The 23,348-nt window shown below is 49.3% G+C and overlaps 1 protein-coding gene across 1 annotated transcript in view; it reads left to right on the forward strand.

Moving 5' to 3' along the window:
* The first annotated feature begins 9,029 nt into the window (after positions 1–9,029).
* Positions 9,030–23,348, forward strand: part of DELE1 (DAP3 binding cell death enhancer 1) — a 31,285-nt gene continuing 16,966 nt past the window's right edge. Inside the window, exons 1-3 of the mRNA XM_066590569.1 lie at positions 9,030–9,137; positions 16,266–16,374; positions 22,282–22,405. Of these exons, the coding sequence (XP_066446666.1) occupies positions 9,107–9,137; positions 16,266–16,374; positions 22,282–22,405 (264 nt within the window). The 5' untranslated portion in view covers positions 9,030–9,106. The remainder of the gene's footprint in view (positions 9,138–16,265; positions 16,375–22,281; positions 22,406–23,348) is intronic.

A 23,348-nucleotide genomic window follows, 5' to 3' on the forward strand; every position in this document is an offset into this window, starting at 1 on the left:
AAACAAGAGATGTTTCCCCTTCATGTGATTTTTAGACGTGACTAGAGATGAGCGAGCACCAAAATGCTCGGCTGCTCGTTACTCGGGACGAAATTATCGCGATGCTCGAGGGTTCGTTTCGAGTAACGAACCCCATTGAAGACAATGGGCGACCTGAGCATTTTTGTATATCGCCGATGCTCGCTAAGGTTTTCATTTGTGAAAATCTGGGCAATTCAAGAAAGTGATGGGAACGACACAGCAACGGATAGGGCAGGCGAGGGGCTACATGTTGGGCTGCACCTCAAGTTCCCAGGTCACACTATTAAGCCACAATAGCGGCAAGAGTGCCCCCCCCCCAACAACTTTTACTTCTGAAAGGCCCTCATTAGCAATGCATACCTTAGCTAAGCACCGCACTACCTCCAACAAAGCACAATCACTGCCTGCATGACACTCCGCTGCCACTTCTCCTGGGTTACATGCTGCCCCCCCCCCCCCCCCCTTCCCCACAGCGCACACCAAACTGTCCCTGTGCAGCCTTCAGCTGCACTCATGCCACACCACCCTCATGTCTATTTATAAGTGCGTCTGCCATGAGGAGGAACCGCAGGCACGCACTGCAGAGGGTTGGCACGGCTAGGCAGCGACCCTCTTTAAAAGGGGCGGGGCGATAGCCCACAATGCTGTACAGAAGCAATGAGAAATATAATCCTGTGCCACCGCCATCAGGAGCTGCACACGTGGGCATAGCAATGGGGAACCTATGTGCCACACACTATTCATTCTGTCAAGGTGTCTGCATGCCCCAGTCAGACCGTGGTTTTTTATAAATAGTCACAGGCAGGTACAACTCCGCAATGAGAATTCCGTGTGCACCCACAGCATGGGTGGCTCCCTGGAACCCACCGGCTGTACATAAATGTATCCCATTGCAGTGCCCATCACAGCTGAGGTAACGTCCGATTAAATGCAGGTGGGCTTCGGCCCACACTGCATGCCCCAGTCAGACTGGGGTTCTTTAGAAGTGGACACATGCAGTTACAACTCCCTGTGGACCCACAGCATGGGTGGGTGCCAGGAAGCCACCGGCGGTACATAAATATATCCCATTGCATTGCCCATCACAGCTGATGTAACGTCAGCTTTAATGCAGGTGGGCAAAAAATTAATTGGATTACACTGTAGGCGAGGGCCCCAAAAAATTGGTGTACCAACAGTACTAATGTACCTCAGAAAAATTGCCCATGCCCAACCAAGAGGGCAGGTGAAACCCATTAATCGCTTTGGTTAATGTGGTTTAATTGGTAACTAGGCCTGGAGGCAGCCCAGTTAAAATAAAAATTGGTTCAGGTGAAAGTTTCAACGCTTTAATGAGCATTGAAACGTATAAAAATTGTTTACAAAAATTATATGACTGAGCCTTGTGGGCCTAAGAAAAATTGCGTGATTACGTGAGGTTTCAGGAGGAGGAGCAGGAGGAGGAGGATGAATAGAATACACAGACTGAAGAAGCAAAAAGGTCCCCGTTTTTGATGGTGATAGAGAACAATGCTTCCATCCGCGGGTGCAGCCTACGTATTGTTTAGGTATCGCTGCTGTCCGCTGGTGGAGAAGAGAAGTCTGGGGAAATCCAGGCTTTGTTCATCTTGATGAGTGTAAGCCTGTCGGCACTGTCGGTTGGCAGGTGGGTACGCTTATCCGTGATGATTCCCCCAGCCGCACTAAACACCCTCTCTGACAAGACGCTAGCCGCAGGACAAGCAAGCACCTCCAGGGCATACAGCGCGAGTTCAGGCCACGTGTCCAGCTTCGACACCCAGTAGTTGTAGGGGGCAGAGGCGTCACCGAGGACGGTCATGCGATCGGCTACGTACTCCCTCACCATCCTTTTGCAGTGCTCCCGCCAACTCAGCCTTTACTGGGGAGCGGTGACACAGTCTTGCTGGGGAGCCATAAAGCTGGCAAAGGCCTTGGAGAATGTTCCCCTGCTGCGCTGTACATGCTGCCTGATCTCTGCGTCTCCCCTGCTACCTGGCCCTCGGAACTGCACCTTCTGCCACTAGCGCTGTCGGATGGGAATGTTACCATCAGCTTGTCCGCCAGGGTCCTGTGGTATAGCATCACTCTCGAACCCCTTTCCTCTTCAGGTATGAGAGTGGAAAGGTTCTCCTTATACCGTGGGTCGAGCAGTGTGTACACCCAGTAATCCGTAGTGGCCAGAATGCGTGTAACGCGAGGGTCTCGAGAAAGGCATCCTAACATGAAGTTAGCCATGTGTGCCAGGGTACCTGTATGCAACACATGGCTGTCCTCACTAGGAAGATCACTTTCAGGATCCTCCTCCGGCCATACACGCTGAAAGGATGACAGGCAAGCAGCATGGGTACCCTCAGCAGTGGGCCAAGCTGTCTCTTCCCCCTCCTCCTCATGCTCCTCCCCCTCCTCCTCAACGCGCTGAGATATAGACATGAGGGTGCTCTGACTATCAAGCGACATACTGTCTTCCCCCGCCTCCGTTTCCAAGCGCAAAGCATCTGCCTTTATGCTTTGCAGAGAACTTCTCAAGAGGCATAGCAGAGGAATGGTGACGCTAATGATTGCAGCATCCCCGCTCACCATCTGGGTAGACTCCTCAAAGTTTCCAAGGACCTGGCAGATGGCTGCCAACCAGGCCCACTCTTCTGTAAAGAATTGAGGAGGCTGACTCCCACTACGCCGCCCATGTTGGAGTTGGTATTCCACTATAGCTCTACGCTACTCATAGAGTCTGGCCAACATGTGGAGCGTAGAGTTCCACCGCGTGGGCACGTCGCACAGCAGTCGGTGCACTGGCAGATTAAACCGATGTTGCAGGGTCCGCAGGGTGGCAGCGTCCGTCTTGGACTTGCGGAAATGTGCGCTGACCCGGCGCACCTTTCTGAGCAGGTATGACAAGTGTGGGTAGCTTTTCAGAAAGTGCTGAACTACCAAATTAAAGACATGGGCCAGGCATGGCACGTGCGTGAGGCTGCCGAGCTGCAGAGCTGCCACCAGGTTACGGCCGTTGTCACACACGACCATGCCCGGTTGGAGGCTCAGCGGCGAAAGCCTGCGGTCGGTCTGCTCTGTCAGACCCTGCAGCAGTTCGCGGGCCATGTGCCTCTTCTCTCCTAAGCTGAGTAGTTTCAGCACGGCCTGCTGACGCTTGCCCACCTCTGTGCTGCCACGCCACGTGACACCGACTGTTGGCGACGTGCTGCTGCTGCTGACACATCTTGATTGCGAGACAGAGGTTGCATTGGAGGAGGAGGAGGGTGGTTTAGTGGAGGAAGCATACACCGCCGCAGATACCAGCACCGAGCTGGGGCCCGCAATTCTGGGGGTGGGTAGAACGTGAGCGGTCCCAGGCTCTGACTCTGTCCCAGCCTCCACTAAATTCACCCAATGTGCCGTCAGGGAGATATACACTACCGTTCAAAAGTTTGGGGTCACATTGAAATGTCCTTATTTTTGAAGGAAAAGCACTGTACTTTTCAATGAAGATAACTTTAAACTAGTCCTAACTTTAAACCAATGCACTCTATACATTGCTAATGTGGTAAATGACTATTCTAGCTGCAAATGTCTGTTTTTTTGTGCAATATCTACAAACGTGTATAGAGGCCCATTTCCAGCAACTATCACTCCAGTGTTCTAATGGTACAATGTGTTTGCTCATTGGCTCAGAAGGCTAATTGATGATTAGAAAACCCTTGTGCAATCATGTTCACACATCTGAAAACAGTCTAGCTCGTTACAGAAGCTACAAAACTGACCTTCCTGTGAGCAGATTGAGTTTCTGGAGCATCACATTTGTGGGGTCAATTAAACGCTCAAAATGGCCAGAAAAAGAGAACTTTCATCTGAAACTCGACAGTCTATTCTTGTTCTTAGAAATGAAGGCTATTCCATGCGAGAAATTGCTAAGAAATTGAAGATTTCCTACAACGGTGTGTACTACTCCCTTCAGAGGACAGCACAAACAGGCTCTAACCAGAGTAGAAAAAGAAGTGGGAGGCCGCGTTGCACAACTAAGCAAGAAGATAAGCACATTAGAGTCTCTAGTTTGAGAAACAGACGCCTCACAGGTACCCAACTGGCATCTTCATTAAATAGTACCCGCAAAACACCAGTGTCAACATCTACAGTGAAGAGGCGGCTGCGGGATTTTGGGCTTCAGGGCAGAGTGGCAAAGAAAAAGCCATATCTGAGACTGGCCAATAAAAGAAAAAGATTAAGATGGGCAAAAGAACACAGACATTGGACAGAGGAAGACTGGAAAAAAGTGTTGTGGACGGATGAATCCAAGTTTGAGGTGTTTGGATCACAAAGAAGAACGTTTGTGAGACGCAGAACAAATGAAAAGATGCTGGAAGAATGCCTGACGCCATCTGTTAAGCATGGTGGAGGTAATGTGATGGTCTGGGGTTGCTTTGGTGCTGGTAAGGTGGGAGATTTGTACAGGGTAAAAGGGATTCTGAATAAGGAAGGCTATCACTCCATTTTGCAACGCCATGCCATACCCAGTGGACAGCGCTTGATTGGAACCAATTTCATCCTACAACAGGACAATGACCCTAAACACACCTCCAAATTTTGATGTAAAAACAATGTTATTTCAAATACAAATCATTATTTCTAACCTTGTCAATGTCTTGACTCTATTTTCTATTCATTTCACAACGCATGGTGGTGAATAAGTGTGACTTTTCATGGAAAACACAAAATTGTTTGGGTGACCCCAAACTTTTGAACGGTAGTGTAGTGGCCCTGCCTGCCTGTGCTTGTCCACGTGTCCGTTGTTAAGTGGACCTTGGCAGTAACCGCGTTGGTGAGGGCGCGTACAATGTTGCGGGAGACGTGGTCGTGCAGGGCTGGGACGGCACATCGGGAAAAGTAGTGGCGACTGGGAACCGAGTAGCGCGGGGCCGCCGCCGCCATCATGCTTTTGAAAGCCTCCGTTTCCACAACCCTATACAGCAGCATCTCCAGGCTGATCAATTTGGCTATGTGCACGTTTTATGCTTGAGCGTGCGGGTGCGTGGCGGCGTACTTGCGCTTGCGCTCAAACAGTTGCGCTAGCGACGTCTGGACGCTGTGCTGAGAGACATTGCTGGATGGGGCCGAGGACAGCGGAGGTGAGGGTGTGGGTGCAGGCCGGTAGGCACTCGTGCCTGTGTCCTCAGAGGGGGGTTGGATCTCAGTGGCAGGTTGGGGCACAGGGGGAGAGGCAGTAGTGCAAACCGGAGGCGGTGAACGGCCTTCGTCCCACCTTGTGGGGTGCTTGGCCATCATATGTCTGCGCATGCTGGTGGTGGTGGCTCCCCAGCTGATCTTGGCGCGACAAAGGTTGCACACCACTGTTCGTCGGTCGTCAGGCGTATCTGTGAAAAACTGCCACACCTTAGAGCACCTTGGCCTCTGCAGGGTGGCATGGCGCGAGGGGGCGCTTTGGGAAACAGTTGGTGGATTATTCGGTCTGGCCCTGCCTCTACCCCTGGCCACCGCACTGGCTCGGCCTGTGCCCACATCCTGACTTGGGCCTCCGCGTCCTCGCCCGCGTCCCCGTCCTCTAGGCCTACCCCTACCCCTCAGCATGCTGTATTACCAGTAGTGCAGAAACAGAACGCTGTAATTAAATGTGTCGCTTATTGGCCTGTGGTTGGAGGCTGACTTCCCTTACGGAACGCACAGCAGAGGCAGGAAAGAATTTTGCGCAAGCCTGCTGTAACACTTAGCTGGCTGCGTATGAATTAGGACAACTACCCCCAGCAGAGACCCAGTACACTTGTGGACAGGAATACAGCGGTGATGTAAGAGGCAACACAGAGGCAGGAAAGAATTTTGCGCAAGCCTGCTGTAACACTTAGCTGGCTGCGTATGAATTAGGACAACTACCCCCAGCAGAGACCCAGTACACTTGTGGACAGGAATACAGCAGTGATGTAAGAGGCAACACAGAGGCAGGAAATAATTTTGCGCAAGCCTGCTGTAACATTTAGCTGGCTGCGTATGAATTAGGACAACTACCCCCCCAGCAGAGACCCAGTACACAGAGGACGGTCACAGGCAGCCCAAATAGATTTTTTTTCCCAAATGTTTTTGGAAAGGCCCACTGCCTATATACACTAAATATGTCTTCTGTCCCTGCCTCACCACTACTGGCCCTGGACAATGTAAAATTACTGCAGGACGCAATGCTCTGCACGGCCAATATACAAAAAAAAAAAATGTGCAACACTGCAAAAAGCAGCCTCCACACTACTGCACACAGTTAGATGTGGCCCTAAGAAGGACCGTTGGGGTTCTTGAAGCCTAAAATAACTCCTAATGCTCTCCCTATAGCAGCAGCACCAGCAGCAGCACTTTCCCTGAGCTATGTCAGAATGCATCTGTGGCGAGCCGCGGGAGGGGCCGATTTTTATACTCGGGTGACACCTGATCTCGCCAGCCACTTACTGCAGGGGGGTGGTATAGGGCTTGAACGTCGCAGGGGGAAGTTGTAATGCCTTCCCTGTCTTTCTATTGGCCAAAAAAGCGCGCTAACGTCTCAGAGATGAAAGTGAAAGTAACTCGAACATCGCGTGGTACTCGCCTCTAGTAACGAGCATCCCGAACACGCTAATACTCGAACGAGTATCAAGCTCGGACGAGTACGTTCGCTCATCTCTGGACATGACGTGTTCGGCCGAAAATTGCATCGCCCGTGTGAAGGAGCCCTAACACATGTGAATGTATAACCTTCACATAAGCTTTTAACTGATTGCCAAACACTGCTAATTGCAAATAATCATAAATGTTAATCAAGGATTTTAGAGACATAGGAAGTTTAAAGCAACTAAGGGATAGTAGGCAGGCAGGGAGGGTGTAAGCCGGCAGAAAGGACTTCCTACCTAAAAGATTAACATCACTACTACTGCTAAGGTTTAATGACCAATACTAATGATAGGATTGTAAGAAGTCGGCCCAATATCGCTCTCGCCAGTGTACGTTTTTTTGTAGGAATCCAAGGCATTTTCCTGTCAAAAACACCTAGCCCCAGCAGGAGCATCAGCCCGTCTCTCCTGCGCGCACCTCCTTTTCCGACCACCAACAACACACTTCTCCTTCAACTCTCTCACAAGTCCTCCACCTCCTTCCGAACTTACAAATGATGGAGGGACCCTACTCTGGGTCACTACACATCCAAAACCACTCAAAATCCGTACCACTGGTGTAGATTTTGACTGCAAATACTATGCAGCACTCCCCCTTACCTTCTCCAAAGGCTTCCAGCTATCAGTACTCCACGGCTTATGCTTCCCAGCAACCTGTAGTGACCGCACCTGACGAGGCCGCTGGGAACTGGAAGCCGGGGAGCGCTGACAGCGGGAAGCCTTCGGAGGAGGTGAGGGGGAGCGCCGCATAGTGTGAAATCAGCTGTGGATACGCGGCTGATTTCCAGTCAAAATCCGCATTGTTTTTTCGGATGCGGAAATGTTCCGTAATTTGCTGTGGTAATTTCTTCTACAGACATTCTGCAGCATTTTTGCCATGTGTAAACTTATCCTAAGTCAGCTTGAGGTATGTTGCTACGTGCAGAGTGGCCCCAATAGTAATAATGATCCCTACATCAGCCTCAGGAGTAATAGTGTCCTCCACAGTAGCCTCAGTAGTAATACCGTAGTGTTCCCACAGTAGCCTCAGTAATAATAATGTCCCTTATACCAGCCCCAGTAGTAATAGTAACCCCCACAGTAGTAATAGTGTCCCTCTATTTTAGCCTCAGTAGTAATAGTGACCCCCACAGTGGTGCTAGTAGTAATAGTGAATCTCACAGTGGGATACAGTAATAATAGTGACCCCCGATAGTGGTTGCAGTAGTAATAGTGTTCCCAATATCCTCTCCAATAATAATAGTGACTCTCTATATTAGCCCCAGTAGTAATAGTGTCCTCCACAGTGGCCTCAAAAGTAATACCATAGTGTCCCCACAGTTGCCTCAGTAATAATAATGTCCCCTATACCAGCCCCAGTAGTAATAGTAACCCCCACAGTGGCCTCAGTAGTAATAGTGACCCCCCACAGTGGCCTCAGTAGCAATAGTGACCCCAACAGTGGCCCTCAGTAATAATAGAGAACAAAACACAGTGGCCTTTGGTAGTATTAGTGTCCCCTATATCAACCTCAGTAGTAATAGTAACCCCCACAGTGGCCCTCAGTAATATTAGTGGGTACTAGTGTATCTTGTCGACACCGGAAGAGATGGGTGTCAACAAAGCTAAGGCTGCTTGACTGCCTGGTGCCCCTACAGTGGCCTCAGTAGTAATAGTGTCCCATATATCAGCCCCATACCCCCCAGGGGGGGTAATAAATAAATTCCTGAAAGCGTTGGCGCTATAGAAATAAGTCCCTTTTCTCACCTCCTCCCTTCTCCTCTCATCCTGTGGAACCAGGGGGGGAAAAAAATCACACAAATCGTTCACGATTTTCTTAACTGTGTGAAGGAGGCCTAAGAATACCTATATGTTCTTTATATCGTCAGACATTAACATTTACAGTATGTTCAGTTGTTAGACCAAAAAGTGGTGACTTACCTTAAAAATTTTCCAATACATAAGGAATGTTAAATTATACCATTGACAAATATAACTATATTGTCAGAAAAATAAATGATTAATTCTTTTTAATGGGTAGGAAACAAATGAAGACAAGAAAACGAAAAACTTCTGCATCAGTAAGGGGTTAAACATGTATGCCATTAGCAACCAATAATTGAAAAAAATAAAATATGCTGCTAGGGATAACACACACTTTTTGTTGGCGCTGTTAAAATTACTCTAAATATATTTTATGCATAAAAAAAACAACAATGTGATGCTACAATATTGCTCAGATTCTATGTCCACAGAAGAAAAGCTGATTTTTCAAACATAAATTTACATTGCCAGTCTCAAATATGGCCTCCAGCGCATCTAGACTCTATCAGTCCTTCAGTCCTCCGGTCCCGCCCATTTTCATGATCCTTGCAGACACTCTACTATGATTTTCTGAACTCTATGAACGCGGCACTTTGCAACGCATGCGCATTGGCGACTGAAGTCCTGTGATCGGGACCTCGGCCGCAATGTGGAGGATTCCGGGGCTCGTGTGCAGGGGTGAGTGCGACAGCCGGGGGAGCGGAGGATAGTCTCGGTTATGTGCTGCTCTTGTAGTGTTGTACTGGGTCAGAGGCCGGGCACATATGGAGATGCATCTCTCTGTCACCACCTGTCACTGGGGTCCAGTGGGGGGGCACTCGCTGTCAGCACCGATTCCCTCTAGAGGTTGTGGGCTGGAATGACACTTTCTCTGTGTGATTGCAACATTGTTATAAATAAGTAATTACAATATCAGAATCCGCGCCAAGTGAAGTTTAGCCAGTTTTTTTCTACCTCCTTTGTGCTGTTCCTCTGTTGTTCCTGCTGTCAGTGTATTCAAACATTTGTTGACAGAGGGGTGTGTTCCTACACTATCAGCACTGATTGGCCAGTATCACAGTGTGTAGGGATGCGCCCCCTACTGGCAACACCCCATTCCTATGAGGAATGGCGCAAGGCAGAGCTCCAAGAAAACGAGCGCTGGAATAGTTCATGACTGATACAATTAAAGTGCACGACTACTGCGAAGGGCATTGTGGGGGTCTGTGCAGCAGGCTATATACAGTCCGTATGTCCGGAGCCGCCTGTGAAGGGCATTGTGGGGGTCTGTGCAGCAGGCTATATACAGTCCGTACGGCCGGAGCCGCCTGTGAAGGGCATTGTGGGGGTCTGTGCAGCAGGCTATATACAGTCCGTACGGCCGGAGCCGCCTGTGAAGGGCATTGTGGGGGTCTGTACAGCAGGCTATATACAGTCCGTACAGCCGGAGCCGCCTGTGAAGGGCATTGTGGGGGTCTGTGCAGCAGGCTATATACAGTCCGTACGGCCGGAGCCGCCTGTGAAGGGCATTGTGGGGGTCTGTACAGCAGGCTATATACAGTCTGTATGGTCGGAGCCGCCTGTGAGGGACATTGTGGGGGTCTGCACAGCAGGCTATATACAGTCCGTACGGCCGGAGCCGCCTGTGAGGGACATTGTGGGGGTCTGCACAGCAGGCTATATACAGTCCGTACGGCCGGAGCCGCCTGTGAAGGGCATTGTGGGGGTCTGTGCAGCAGGCTATATACAGTCCGTACGGCCGGAGCCGCCTGTGAAGGGCATTGTGGGGGTCTGTACAGCAGGCTATATACAGTCTGTATGGTCGGAGCCGCCTGTGAGGGACATTGTGGGGGTCTGCACAGCAGGCTATATACAGTCCGTACGGCCGGAGCCGCCTGTGAAGGCAGAAGAGGAAGAATGTGACAGTCAAACGTTTAGCTGCAGATTGTAGAAGAACCTGCCGGACATCCGGCGGAGCGCCGCGGCCGGTACATCTGGTTCTAGCAGATTATCAACATTGTGATCCTCCTCTTCATTACAGCTGACCTTGTTGGAGGGGCGCTGGCCACAAAATCTACATCTTCAGGACTGCGGATTCCACGCTCACGATCCGCAGTAAAAGTGCATTTTCAATTTTCCTTCATACTCGTGGGTGTGAATTGCGGATTCTGCGAGGGGGAGAAAAATCGCAGCATGCTCTATTTCAATGCAAATTGCGTGCTGGCTGTGGGTCCGCATGTCACCACTGAGCGCAGGTGCAGGAAAAGAACAGAAACACCTGTACTGCTCATGGCCGCCTGCGTGCTTCTGCGGTCATACACAATTCCAGTGCTTGCTGTACACAGTGTCACCGTCCAGGCTCACTGCCGCCATCCGCTGCGGGTCTCCCGCATGCAGAATCCAACCCTCTTGTAGACCGGATTTTAATTGCAGATGCCGTGATCGCCTTCGCACGGAAGATCCATCGTAAAACTCGGGCATTGAAATACATGTGTTTTTGAATTTTCCTTCACGCTCACGAGTAAAAATGTCAGATTCCACAGGTGGGAAAAAAAATCGCAGCATGCTCTAGTTTAACCCTCTCAGACCCCTCCCAATTCCAGATTTCCGAGAATCGCGTACCTCCCCGCTCTTTATTATGTAGCATTACTAAACTATATGAATGCTGATTATTTCTGCATGTTTTTAAATTACTTATAACCTAAAAGTTATTGTAAACATCCAGTTCATCGTCTATATACTGTCCCCCCTCCCCCCCCCCCATGTTCTCTACACACCCCATCACATCCCCCATATACTGTCCTCCCAGTCATCCCGGCCCCCCATGTTCTCTACACACCCCATCGCATCCCCCATATACTGTCCTCCCAGTCATCCCGGCCCCCCATGTTCTCTACACACCCCATCGCATCCCCCATATACTGTCCTCCCAGTCATCCCGGCCCCCCATGTTCTCTACACACCCCATCACATCCCCCATATACTGTCCTCCCCCCAATCATCCCGGCCCCCCATGTTCTCTACACACCCCATCGCATCCCCCATATACTGTCCTCCCAGTCATCCCGGCCCCCCATGTTCTCTACACACCCCATCACATCCCCCATATACTGTCCTCCCCCCAATCATCCCGGCCCCCCATGTTCTCTACACACCCCATCACAGCCTGCATATACTGTCCTCCCAGTTATCCCAGCCCCCCATGTTCTCTACACACCCCATCGCATCCCCCATATACTGTCCTCCCAGTCATCCCAGCCCCCCATGTTCTCTACACACCTCATCGCATCCCCCATATACTGTCCTCCCCCCAATCATCCCGGCCCCCCATGTTCTCTACACACCCCATCACAGCCTGCATATACTGTCCTCCCAGTTATCCCAGCCCCCCATGTTCTCTACACACCCCATCACAGCCTGCATATACTGTCCTCCCAGTTATCCCGGACCTCCATGTTCTCTACACACCCCATCGCATCCCCCAAATACTGTCCTCCCAGTTATCCCGGACCTCCATGTTCTCTACACACCCCATCGCATCCCCCAAATACTGTCCTCCCAGTCATCCCGGCCCCCCATGTTCTCTACACACCCCATCGCATCCCCCATATACTGTCCTCCCAGTCATCCCGGCCCCCCATGTTCTCTACACACCCCATCACATCCCCCATATACTGTCCTCCCCCCAATCATCCCGGCCCCCCATGTTCTCTACACACCCCATCACAGCCTGCATATACTGTCCTCCCAGTTATCCCAGCCCCCCATGTTCTCTACACACCCCATCGCATCCCCCATATACTGTCCTCCCAGTCATCCCGGCCCCCCATGTTCTCTACACACCCCATCGCATCCCCCATATACTGTCCTCCCAGTCATCCCGGCCCCCCATGTTCTCTACACACCCCATCACATCCCCCATATACTGTCCTCCCCCCAATCATCCCGGCCCCCCATGTTCTCTACACACCCCATCACAGCCTGCATATACTGTCCTCCCAGTTATCCCAGCCCCCCATGTTCTCTACACACCCCATCGCATCCCCCATATACTGTCCTCCCAGTCATCCCAGCCCCCCATGTTCTCTACACACCTCATCGCATCCCCCATATACTGTCCTCCCCCCAATCATCCCGGCCCCCCATGTTCTCTACACACCCCATCACAGCCTGCATATACTGTCCTCCCAGTTATCCCAGCCCCCCATGTTCTCTACACACCCCATCACAGCCTGCATATACTGTCCTCCCAGTTATCCCAGCCCCCCATGTTCTCTACACACCCCATCGCATCCCCCAAATACTGTCCTCCCAGTCATCCCGGACCTCCATGTTCTCTACACACCCCATCACATCCCCCATATACTGTCCTCCCAGTCATCCCGGCCCCCCATGTTCTCTACACACCCCATCACAGCCTCCATATACTGTCCTCCCCCGCCCCCCCCATGTTCTCTACACACCCCATCACAGCCTCCATATACTGTCCCCCCGCCCCCCCCATGTTCTCTACACACCCCATCACAGCCTCCATATACTGTCGTCCCCCCGCCCCCCCCATGTTCTCTACACACCCCATCACAGCCTCCATATACTGTCCTCCCCCTAGTCATCCCGGCCCCCCATGTTCTCTACACACCCCATCACCACCTCCATATACTGTCCTCCCTGTCATCCCGGCCCCCTATGTTCTCTACACACTCCATCACAGAATAGCTCTGTACATAAGGAGTCCTGTGGAACATTAAGGTTTTTTCTTTCTGGCAGATTCATGTGGAGTTTAAGTATTCCTCCATACGAAATGGGAGCCCCATGGCGATTCAGCTAGAGCCCCGTGCACTTCTGTGGCAGTCCTGTTACGGCTCCATATGAAATCGACTATGTATATATCGTCAAAATCCCATGAAACAAATTAGTTGGTAACCCACACAGGAAGAGGTGCGGCCTCCCTGCACGCGTAGTATGTGGGCCGGCCGACAAGTATGTTCACCTGTTCACTTACACAACTTGTTGTCTTCACGGAACTGGGAACTAATCCAAGAGAAGTGGAGAAGGTCCCGTTGTGTCGTAACTCATCACCGCGGAGCAGCATAAACTAAGCTGAGAGTTCTCTTCATCCCGTGGGGGGTGAACACATTACATAACAGTAGGGCGATCTGCTGACCATCTCCTCGCTACTCCCGTTTGGGACTTGCCCACTCTACCATTACAACAAACCTGGATGGCTGGTTTGAGTGTATGATGGGTAGATGGCAGCCCTGGGGCCTTCAGTAAACCCTCAGCTTCAATGACAATCGAAGGACACCTCTTGTTATCCAATTAGGCCATTTAAATGCTGCTGTCAGAGTTGACAGCAGCATTTTATGAGTTAACGGGGACACTATGAGGGGGGGGTGGACATGTATGCTCTTCAGCATAAAGGGGTTAAGGCCTGGAGGCCATCATTAAGCCCTGGGCTACCATTACAACCTCTTCACAAGCTGTGGTTGAATTGCGCCGTGGACACCTTTGGCCTTCAGACCAGCAGCACTTGTGACGTAGATCCCATGGGTGATGGAACCGTTCTGCAGGAATACCGGCCCCTGCGGACAGGAAGCTTCTCGTAGCTGCTGCTCATTAGATGGAGGTGCTGACAGGAAGGGGACTGCTCGTGCCAAATTCTGGCCTTCTGGTGCGACGGACATCTGGATTCATCTGACCAGGCCATGTTTTCTACTTTTCAGCGGACAAAGTAGCGCAAAAATTGGACCACTGGAGTCTCGCCGTTTGGGAACTGACTGTGGAACTGGGTGTCTGCCCTCATGGCCCATCTGTGCTAAGGAACTAGGATGGAAATGTACTAAAGCTGGTATTTCCGAAGCCGGGTTTGCTCTCGGAGCAAACGGTGCAGTGAATATATGAAGAGCCGCACGCTGCTTCCTGTATTCAGCGCATCCCAGCAGATCTCAGATGTACAATGTGTCCGACCTGGCGTGGTATAAATTATATAGAAATCTGTCACCCCGGGTGACCACATACCCTTCCAACAAGCCCCGCTCGCTTTTTAAAAAAGTGTTGGGGCTGGCGCAAAAAGCTAAAAAGTTGCAAATTTTTGTGTAAATATCTATGTAAAAATTTGGGCCTTCTTTTTTTTAATGCCACAAAGTGGCGTAAAAGCTTTCAGAAATGTCCGCTCATGAGTTGTGCGCTTTATAGTACAAGGGATGACTGTCGGGCGCACGAACGCCCACAGCTGTCCTCTGGACTGCCACCTGTAGCTCCTGTGCTCCGCACAAGGGCAGTAGTCGTGTGAATGGAGGCGAAGGGCATCTGGTTGAACGACCACCTGTTGGCACGGCCCGACAGTCACTTGTTTTCTTGTTTCTGCTAAATACCAAGCGACTCGCCCTGTACCCATGCTGCCGCTAGGCGCTGACGCAGAATCCACGACCTTTCAGCAATGTTGATTGTGGATAGGCCATGGGTTGGACTGCTTCCATTGACTTCAATGGAAGCCTCCATACAGAGTCCGCACAAAAATGGAGCATGCTGCAATTTATCCTCTGTTCGCGGAAACCGCAATTGTTTTCTGCAAGTGTGCAGGAAAAGGCGTCTTTCCATAGCGTGCCGTGGGCGGTATTTGCTGCGGACGCCCGTCGCTAATTCCACAGCAGAAATCCATCCATGTGTTTTAATTCCTCACTATTTTCAAGATTCTATGTTTCCTGTCAGTGAATGGAAACCTTGTCCTGATCGTATCGGCTGACATGGGTCCATGGCTCATTAAAGAGGTTTTGCTATGAGAACTAGTTTTCATGTACCCTATTAACCTGTTAAGAACCCAGCGCTGTAAATATACGTCACCTGATCGTGGGCTTTACTCCCTGCGTATAGTAAAAATAAGGCGAGTAATTTAATGCTTCTGCGATCCAGCAGGACACAGACGCACCGAAGCCCCAAAGGAGAAGGCAGAAGCAGTTTTTAAGCGCTTCTGCCTTCTCTTATGCAGGTTATGTAGAGCATGCAGGAAGTGGCAGTGCCATTTCCTACATGGGACCCGGCAACCCTTGGCATGCCAGAGCTGCAGGGTTTTAGCAGACCCCTTATTAGCTCTGACAGTGACTGCTGTTACTGCAGGGGGGTGTTTTTCCCCTGTAATTGGGGCGGCTATGAATGCTGCAGTTAAGGCTCCTTCACACTGGCGATCGCGATATCGCCGCAAGAAAATCGCAGCAAAATCACAATTTTATTCATGAGATGTTTGAGCATCAGCGATGCTTTTTCTTGCAAAAACATGGTTGCCACTTGCAATTTTCTCACGCCGTGCTTTCACACGATTTTGCAGCAATTTTTTTTTTTTTACGCGAAAGTCAATAGGCCTTTCTAGTGTTAAAAATGAGGCTCCATATGGAAACAGATAAAGAAACGTGAAAAGATAGGACATGGCGCGTTTTTTTTTTTTTCTCCATCATCGCAAATGTAAAGGAAACCATTGAAAATAACTGGTTTCATAGTTTTGCGCTTTTACTTACACTCGCATCACGCGAAAAGTGCGCAATTTTATCGCCAGTGTGAAGGCACCCCTACAGTGCAAAATTGTGAAAAAACTGACTGTCCCCCAGAAGTCTTATATGACAACTCTAGCCAGGGAAAAGGCAGGGCCGCACATGACCTGTTAGTTTTACTATAATTTACACCAGTTAGTGGCGCTCTGATAGCCCAAAGGCGCCATTGTGTTGAGGGGTGCGGCTCTTTATTCATTTGGTGCATTTTCTTCCAACTTGAAATGCATGTAACCTAAGCAGAATGAGACACAGACTTTGCAGCAACATTCTCTTCTTCTTTCAGCCCTGAACCGCTTCCATGTGGCCAACGTCCAGGGTTGTGTACACGGGCAAGCCGAACCACTGAGTCCTTCGTCCTTGATTCCCTTGGGACAGAATGCCGGTAGCAAAAGGTACGTGGAAAATGCCTGATAAGTAAAGATAAGAGCTACTCATGTAGACCCCGGAGTTTACTGCCTGCCGACTACAGGGGGTCTTGTAGGATGCCCATGCCACTTTGCTCCTTCACCATGCTTCCACGTCTACCATGATGTATTGATCCTCCTGTGTAGCATCTGCGTTAGTAAGGTGCAGTGTCATCCGGCATGGGGGTTGTAATACACCAGACTTGTATCGGGTGACAGGCAGTGTTGTCACAATGTCAGTCTGGCAGAGCTCGCTCTTCAAGGTAATGTGTCATCAGAAAATCACCTGTTGTAGAAAACTGGTTTTTCTGTCAAACATATTTTTTGTTTTTAATTTATGACCTCGCAAACTACAAATATATCTTAATCCTCCAGTGTTCACAGCGACCGGTAAACCTGATCATAGTCTGACGTTTCCTGAGAAGTAGAGAGAACTTTTCAGCAGTCGGCTGATAATCATCTCAGGCATTACAGGGATAAATCGATAAAAAAAAATTGCCTAAAGACAAAAAATGTTTGTGCATCACATCCCTAGACTACAATATAACCTTTATTAACCCCTTCAGGCTGTTTTTTTCTTTACCAATTCCACCGTAGGGGATACATATTGTGATACGTTCAGGCGTCCCTCACACAGGCGTTTACAGGGATTTTTCAACGCTGTGTTTACTGCGGTCTCATCAGCGTTGTCATTTTTGACAACGTTTTGGCTGCGTTTTCAGCACAGCTAAAGGATACCGAGGGATAAAAATGAATACTCACCTAGCTGGCGCTGTCCGGGTCCCTGACGCTGTTCACCGAAGCTCCCAGCACTTATCAGCACCCATAGAGGAACTTTTGCTAGTGACGGGGTTTGCAGACCCCGCCTCCAGCAAGAGATTGCTCTGATTGGCTAACCCTGCTGAGTGTCAGCAGGCTAAGCTAATCGGAGCCTTCGGTGCATGCACCAATCACAGCCATTCAATGAATGGCTGTGATTGGTGCATTGAGGGCCGGCTCTGAGTGGCAAAGCCGGCGCTCCTGAGCTAATCAGAGCAATCTCTCACTGGGAGGCAGGGATTTCAAGGTCTTTTTTAGGTCGTGCAGCTAGCGCTTGCATTCAGATCTGCCAAAAAAAACGTAGCAGCAAGTTGCGCCCCGTTTTCAGCAGCGCTGAAACCGTTCCACTTTCATTTCAATGGGCGACACAGGGCTGAAAAGATAGAACATGCTTCGCTTTTAAAGACACTGCATTTTGATGCTTGTATGAGCAGCCCAATTAAAATGAATGGGAGCGTTGTACAGCGTTTAGTGCAGCACTGAAAAGGCAGCTGTAAAAAAATGTGTGTGTGAGGGAGGCCTAATGGTTTAGGCCTCATGTCCACGGGGAAAATCAGATCCGCTGCAGATTCTCCATGTAGAATCTGCAGCGGGTCCCTCCTGCCCCGCGGACATGAGCGCCGAAAATAAGAATTTAAAAGTATTTACCATCCGGCGCGGGCGGAGAAGATCAGCTGTTCCTCACGGCCGGATCTTCATTTTCGGCCGGCGGATGAATTCCTGACGCCGGCGGCACGTCGCCGGCACGTCGCCGACGTGCCGCGCGCATGCGCCGGGCACATCCGCCGAGCCGAAGCAAGGAAGATGCGGCCGTGAGGAACAGCTGACCTTCCCCGCCCGCGCCGGATGGTAAATACTTTTAAATTCCTATTTTAGGTCTCCCGCGGATCCGGACGGCTTCCATAGGCTTCAATAGAAGCCCGCGGGAGCCGTCCCCGCGGGAGACCCGCACGAAAATGGAGCATGGTCCGGATTTTTCCATGCTCCATTTTTTTTAAAATCCCTTTTATTGACGATCCGCGGGTATTTATCTACCCGCGGGTGGTCAATGCATCCCTATGGGATGCGGATCCGCATGCGGGAGATCCGCTGCGGATCTTAATTCATATTTTGCCCGTGGACATGAGCCCTTAGACTTTTATGTACACAGCAATACCAAATATGGGGAGGTTTTAACTGTTTATATTCATTATTGTAACGATGGGCAAATGCGCATGTCTGACAGCAAGCTGTGCGGAACATCCGCGGTACAGATGAAGAGAAAGAAAGGCAAGTATGCGCGGAATCCGCTCTGCCGTGTGCAGACAGCCTAATGCAGATTGTGTCTCCATGGTAACAGACAACAAACAACCTTTGTAGTCTGATCCTGCAATCATATTCTCTTATCTATCCTCTACTTATGGCTAACCTACCCAACGTACATTAGCACAAAGTAGGGTGAAAAAAGGGAGAGACTGCGGGATTACACTAAACATAATGTGTTTGCTGTCTGTTACCATGGAAATACATAGTCTGCATAGGAGCTGCAGACAAAAGATGTCATTTTTTAAAATTAAAACCGAATGCAAATTTGTTTCATTTTATGTGTATTGAGAGAATTTAAAAACAATTGTTTGCCGAGGTGAATATAGCCTTTTAAAGGGGTAAGACTCCATGTGTCGAATACTAGGAGGCAGAAAGAGGGACATAAGTGGAAGTCTTGACAAATGTTTCAGGTGCCACAGAGCCAAGCACCTTGCCCCCTATAACCGTGCCTCCATTACAGCGTCAACCACTGCGTCCTCACTAAAGAGCCAATATTAGAGCCGACTTACAATAGTAATAAAAGATCCCATCTGCAACATTGTAACAATAATGTATCACAGGCTGCAACACCGACCCTGTAGGAGAGCCGGCCTACCATGAGGGCTGTGGCAGAAGCATGAATTGTACCCATTAGATCTTTGGAGCAAGCCCTCCCCACCCCCTCCCCTTAGGGTTTATGCCATGAAGCTGCAGTACTAAAGTGCCACCGTACAGTCTTGTCTCTAGAAACCGAAAAATAACACCAAAACGCAGCACAAAAAATCTAAACCATTTTGTAATAAAGTTGTTTGTCAGTTAAACAAAGCAGCCAGTTGAGTCCAGTGTCACCTGCCTATAGGGAGGATGATTACACAATACTAATTAAATATATTGCAACAGAGCTGAGTAAACCTTATAGGATAGAAATAAGGCATAAACTGAAATAAAGGGTCTTTTAAAGGAACGCTCTGGTAACTTTTATTTTTTCATTCTGTAACTAGCCCCCAGTATATATGTCAGCTAGATTACCTTGCTTAGCCAATCCTTTCTATTTGAAAATACTCCTCATTTGGGTCATGGGATCTCACAGTAACCCTCCTAAGAATTACTTGTTTTTTTGTGTTTTCTCCAAGAGTTAATATTTCAGTCACCAGAACTTCCTATTGGATGAAACTGTATGGACTGTACCCCACGCATATTTGGTATTTCAGCCGCACTTCAGTAGTGGTGAGCGATTCCAGCGACCTGATTGGTTGTTGGGTACACCCCCCCTTTGGAGATGTGCACCAGTGGCCGGCCTGTTAAATAAGCAGCAGCAGGGCCATAGGAGGATCGGCAACTAACCCCAATCCCTACACCCCTAACCCTAAACCCTAACCCCCCACGGGTCTCGTGAAGTAGCACTCGTGCACATCTCCAAAGGGGGGGGTGTACCCAACAACCAATGAGGTCACTGGAATCGCTCACCTCTACTGAAGTGCCGCTGAAATACTATATATGCGTACCCCACAGGCTCTACATGGAGGGAAGAGAAACCCTTATCACAGTTGTTGATTATGATTAAAAGGCTCCTGCAGTCAGAAATAATGAAGGCCGTTCGGCCTTCTGACTGTATACTTATAGTCTTTAGCTTATTTAGGAGAATACAGAGGATAGTGATGATACTCACAATGTCCCCCACCCCCTTCCCCAACTCGCGAATGATTGACCTCTACTATGTATACACTGACCTCTGATAAGTGGCTGACAGCTCAGGCTCCCACCAGTGACATCTCTACCTACTTGGGATGACGGAGCCCTCTAACCCTCTTTCTGCCTTGCAAGTTATTTGCATCCAGATGGAGAATACAGAGGTGGCTGCAGATGTTCATAGCCCTCTCCATTCAACTCTATGGGAGGTATGGAAACAGCCGAGCCAGAACACAGATTCTCCCCTCCCAAATCTATAACACATTAATGGCATGGCGTTTCAATCCTTTTCTCCTGGAGCCTCGCCAACCAGAACATTCACATGCCGAAGCCTCACCGCTGGGCCTCAATTTATCTTAAAACTTGTCTTCTGAACCCAGCAGAACATTAAGGCCTCTTTCACATGGCCGACAGTGATATCGCATCTGTGTTCTGTGTGATATCGCTGCGCTTTCTCGTGATTTTGTGTTGAAATATAAGCCCTAGATGCATTAAAAGAAAAAACACAATACATCAACTAACAGGCGCTGTCTGCTCAGCCGCACTTCTCTTTACAGGTCCCACACACTTGCTTGTAGTTTTACCCCCGCGCTTCCTGGTCAGGGATTCAAAAACCTGCCTCCAGGAAGCGCTGGCTCTGATTGGCTTAGCTACGGCGCTCGAGAACCAATTTACTGCAGCACTCGATAAACCAACCACAGCTATTCAATTGGATGACTGTGATTGGTTCTCAAGTGCCGCGGCTCAGCCAATCACTGCAGCCATCGCATTGAATGGCAGTGACTGGTTCTAATTGTGTCTTAGACCTGCGAGGAGATGTGCGGCTGAGCAGACAGCCCCTGTTAAATGATGGATTGTTTTGTTTTTTTTGTTTTTTTTTAATGCAGCTGCGGCTTATCTTAGGGCTCCTACTGTAAAAGTTGCATCACAGCACACGAAAACCGCATTATCATGGGTAGCAAAGCATAGGAAAATATGGGCTACAAAACAGTGCAAATCATGGCTGTGTAGAACATGCCACAATTTTGTATTCTCGCAATGTAGCAGCCTACAAAACCTCGCTCGTGTGAAAGAATCCATTTGAATGCATGGGCTTCACATACATGTAATTCGTATCGCTGTCGCATCGCGAGAAAATTGCGTGGTTTCGTCGCTTGTGTGAAACCGGCCTAATAGAAGCACAAAATAACATTTTTGCAAAGCTGGGCCATAGCCTTTATTGTTGGGACGAGCCATGTAAGGCAAGAAGACCACAACCATTAGTAGGTTTGTTTCTCTTTGCCCTATATATACCACCTTGGCACAATTTCAGCCACACTGTCTCCGTTTCACCAATCACCCTGACGGGAGGGCAGCAGGTGAATGGCTTTCCAATGTTCTTAAGGAAAGGTCACGTCTTCCACCCTCCGCAGAATGTAATGAGCGGTAACAAATCTGAAAGCAGTAATGGCTAATGGTATCGCGCCATCCGCCAGTAAAATGAGAGCTCTGCGCTGTTTAACGACCCTGTGCCTGGTCCTCTCGGCTTCATATCCAGGTATAAAAGCCCTTTCTCTAGGGTCTAACTCAGAATAACTCATGTAAAGCCCCGGAGTAAGCCGAATGGGAAAAGGCAAATGTCCAAGCAGGGAAGCTGTGGGCCAAATGACTTACTGCCTATAGATCTTACAGGACTATCACATAATGTGTTCCTCAATCAGACACCCTCCATCTCCAGCTAAATAACTGTGTGTTGTGCCCGAAAATATCTCTCTGCCGTATTTGAGGAGTAAATCATGATGGTTCTCAGTGACGTGGTGCCAGACTTTTTTGTATTTTTTTTTTTGCAAGTATTTCCTGGCCGTTGTAGAATTGATGAAATACTATTAATCAAATATTTATGTATTCCTAGCAGTCGGATCCACTGAGTCTTTAGCCACGATGAGGTTTGAGTTTCCTTAGCAGCAGTCCTGGTTGCACATCTGCAGTATCCGCATTCTGGCTCTTTAAAACACACTTTTCAATATAAACGTCTGTTTACCATTCTGTTTCTTCATTTCTGGTCCTATTGTACTACTTTTTATTTTGTGGTAAGTTGCTCATGTAATCATTCCCGTTTCCCAGTTACAGCTCCCAGTCGTCAGATGAACACGGTGGTCAGAATGGACAGGGGCAGAAGAAAAAAGGCAACTTTCAGTTCTGCACTGGCCAGCTGCCGCAGTACTCCGTGCTGGATGCTTTCGGAGTGGTAAGTAGTACATCTACTAGTAGGTGAAGGTGCGTTCTCGTTAGTCAGCTACGAGGCCGTTCCTTCTTAAAGGATGTTGAGCGCTTCGGGGCAATTTTTTTATTTATTTTTTTCTTAAATGTATTTTGGGCTGAGGCTCAGTTTTGCAGGGGCTTCATTAAAAATTTTGGAAACATTTCTCTGTATTCTGTTACTGCAGTCTGACTTTCCCTTCAGGTTGTGTCAGTAAGGCCTCATTTCTACGGGTGGATTTGATTTGCGGAACCCGCAAATCAAGCCGCCCATAGGGAATCATGGGCATCCGCAAATTAATTAAAGCATGCAGATCTGATTTGCGGACCTTCTGGTCTGGAAAACAAATCGCATTGAAGTCAATGGAAGCCGTCCGATCTGCACCATACCTGAAGCTGATACTGCAGACGTGCGTTGGATCTGCGGGAAGGCAAAAGTGCGGGACTGAGCCTGTGTGCGGCGCGCTTGCACACTTCCGCAGTGCAGAAGAAAGATAATCTGAACAGGGGGGAGAAGACCCAGACAGGTAAAAAAATGTAATTGGCTTGGTTGGCTCCCGAGTGGAATCTGACCCGCTTGTGTTCATGAGGCTTTAGGCTGGGGGCACATGACCGGGTCAGATTTCGCATGTGGGAGCCCACAGTGGAATCCAGCTCTGACCCTGGCCGATGACCCTGATTTCTCTTGCGTTGTGGATGACCATAGACGCTCGCTGTCGGTCATGCACAGAACAAGTTTTTTGTTTTGTTTTTTTTTAATGTTTGTTCTTCTGTCGCTAGGCAGTGGCGTGGGAACTCGCGGCCTATCCACACAATGTCCATTGCGGATGGGCCGCAGGTCGGACGGCTTCCATGGACTTCAATGAGAGCCATCCGTGCGAATCCCACTGAAAAACAAAATATGCAGCGTTCTTTTTTTTTTTTTTTTTCTT

This window comes from Eleutherodactylus coqui, chromosome 2, assembly GCF_035609145.1.
Source record: "Eleutherodactylus coqui strain aEleCoq1 chromosome 2, aEleCoq1.hap1, whole genome shotgun sequence".
In the NCBI taxonomy this organism is placed as follows: Eukaryota; Metazoa; Chordata; class Amphibia; order Anura; family Eleutherodactylidae; genus Eleutherodactylus; species Eleutherodactylus coqui.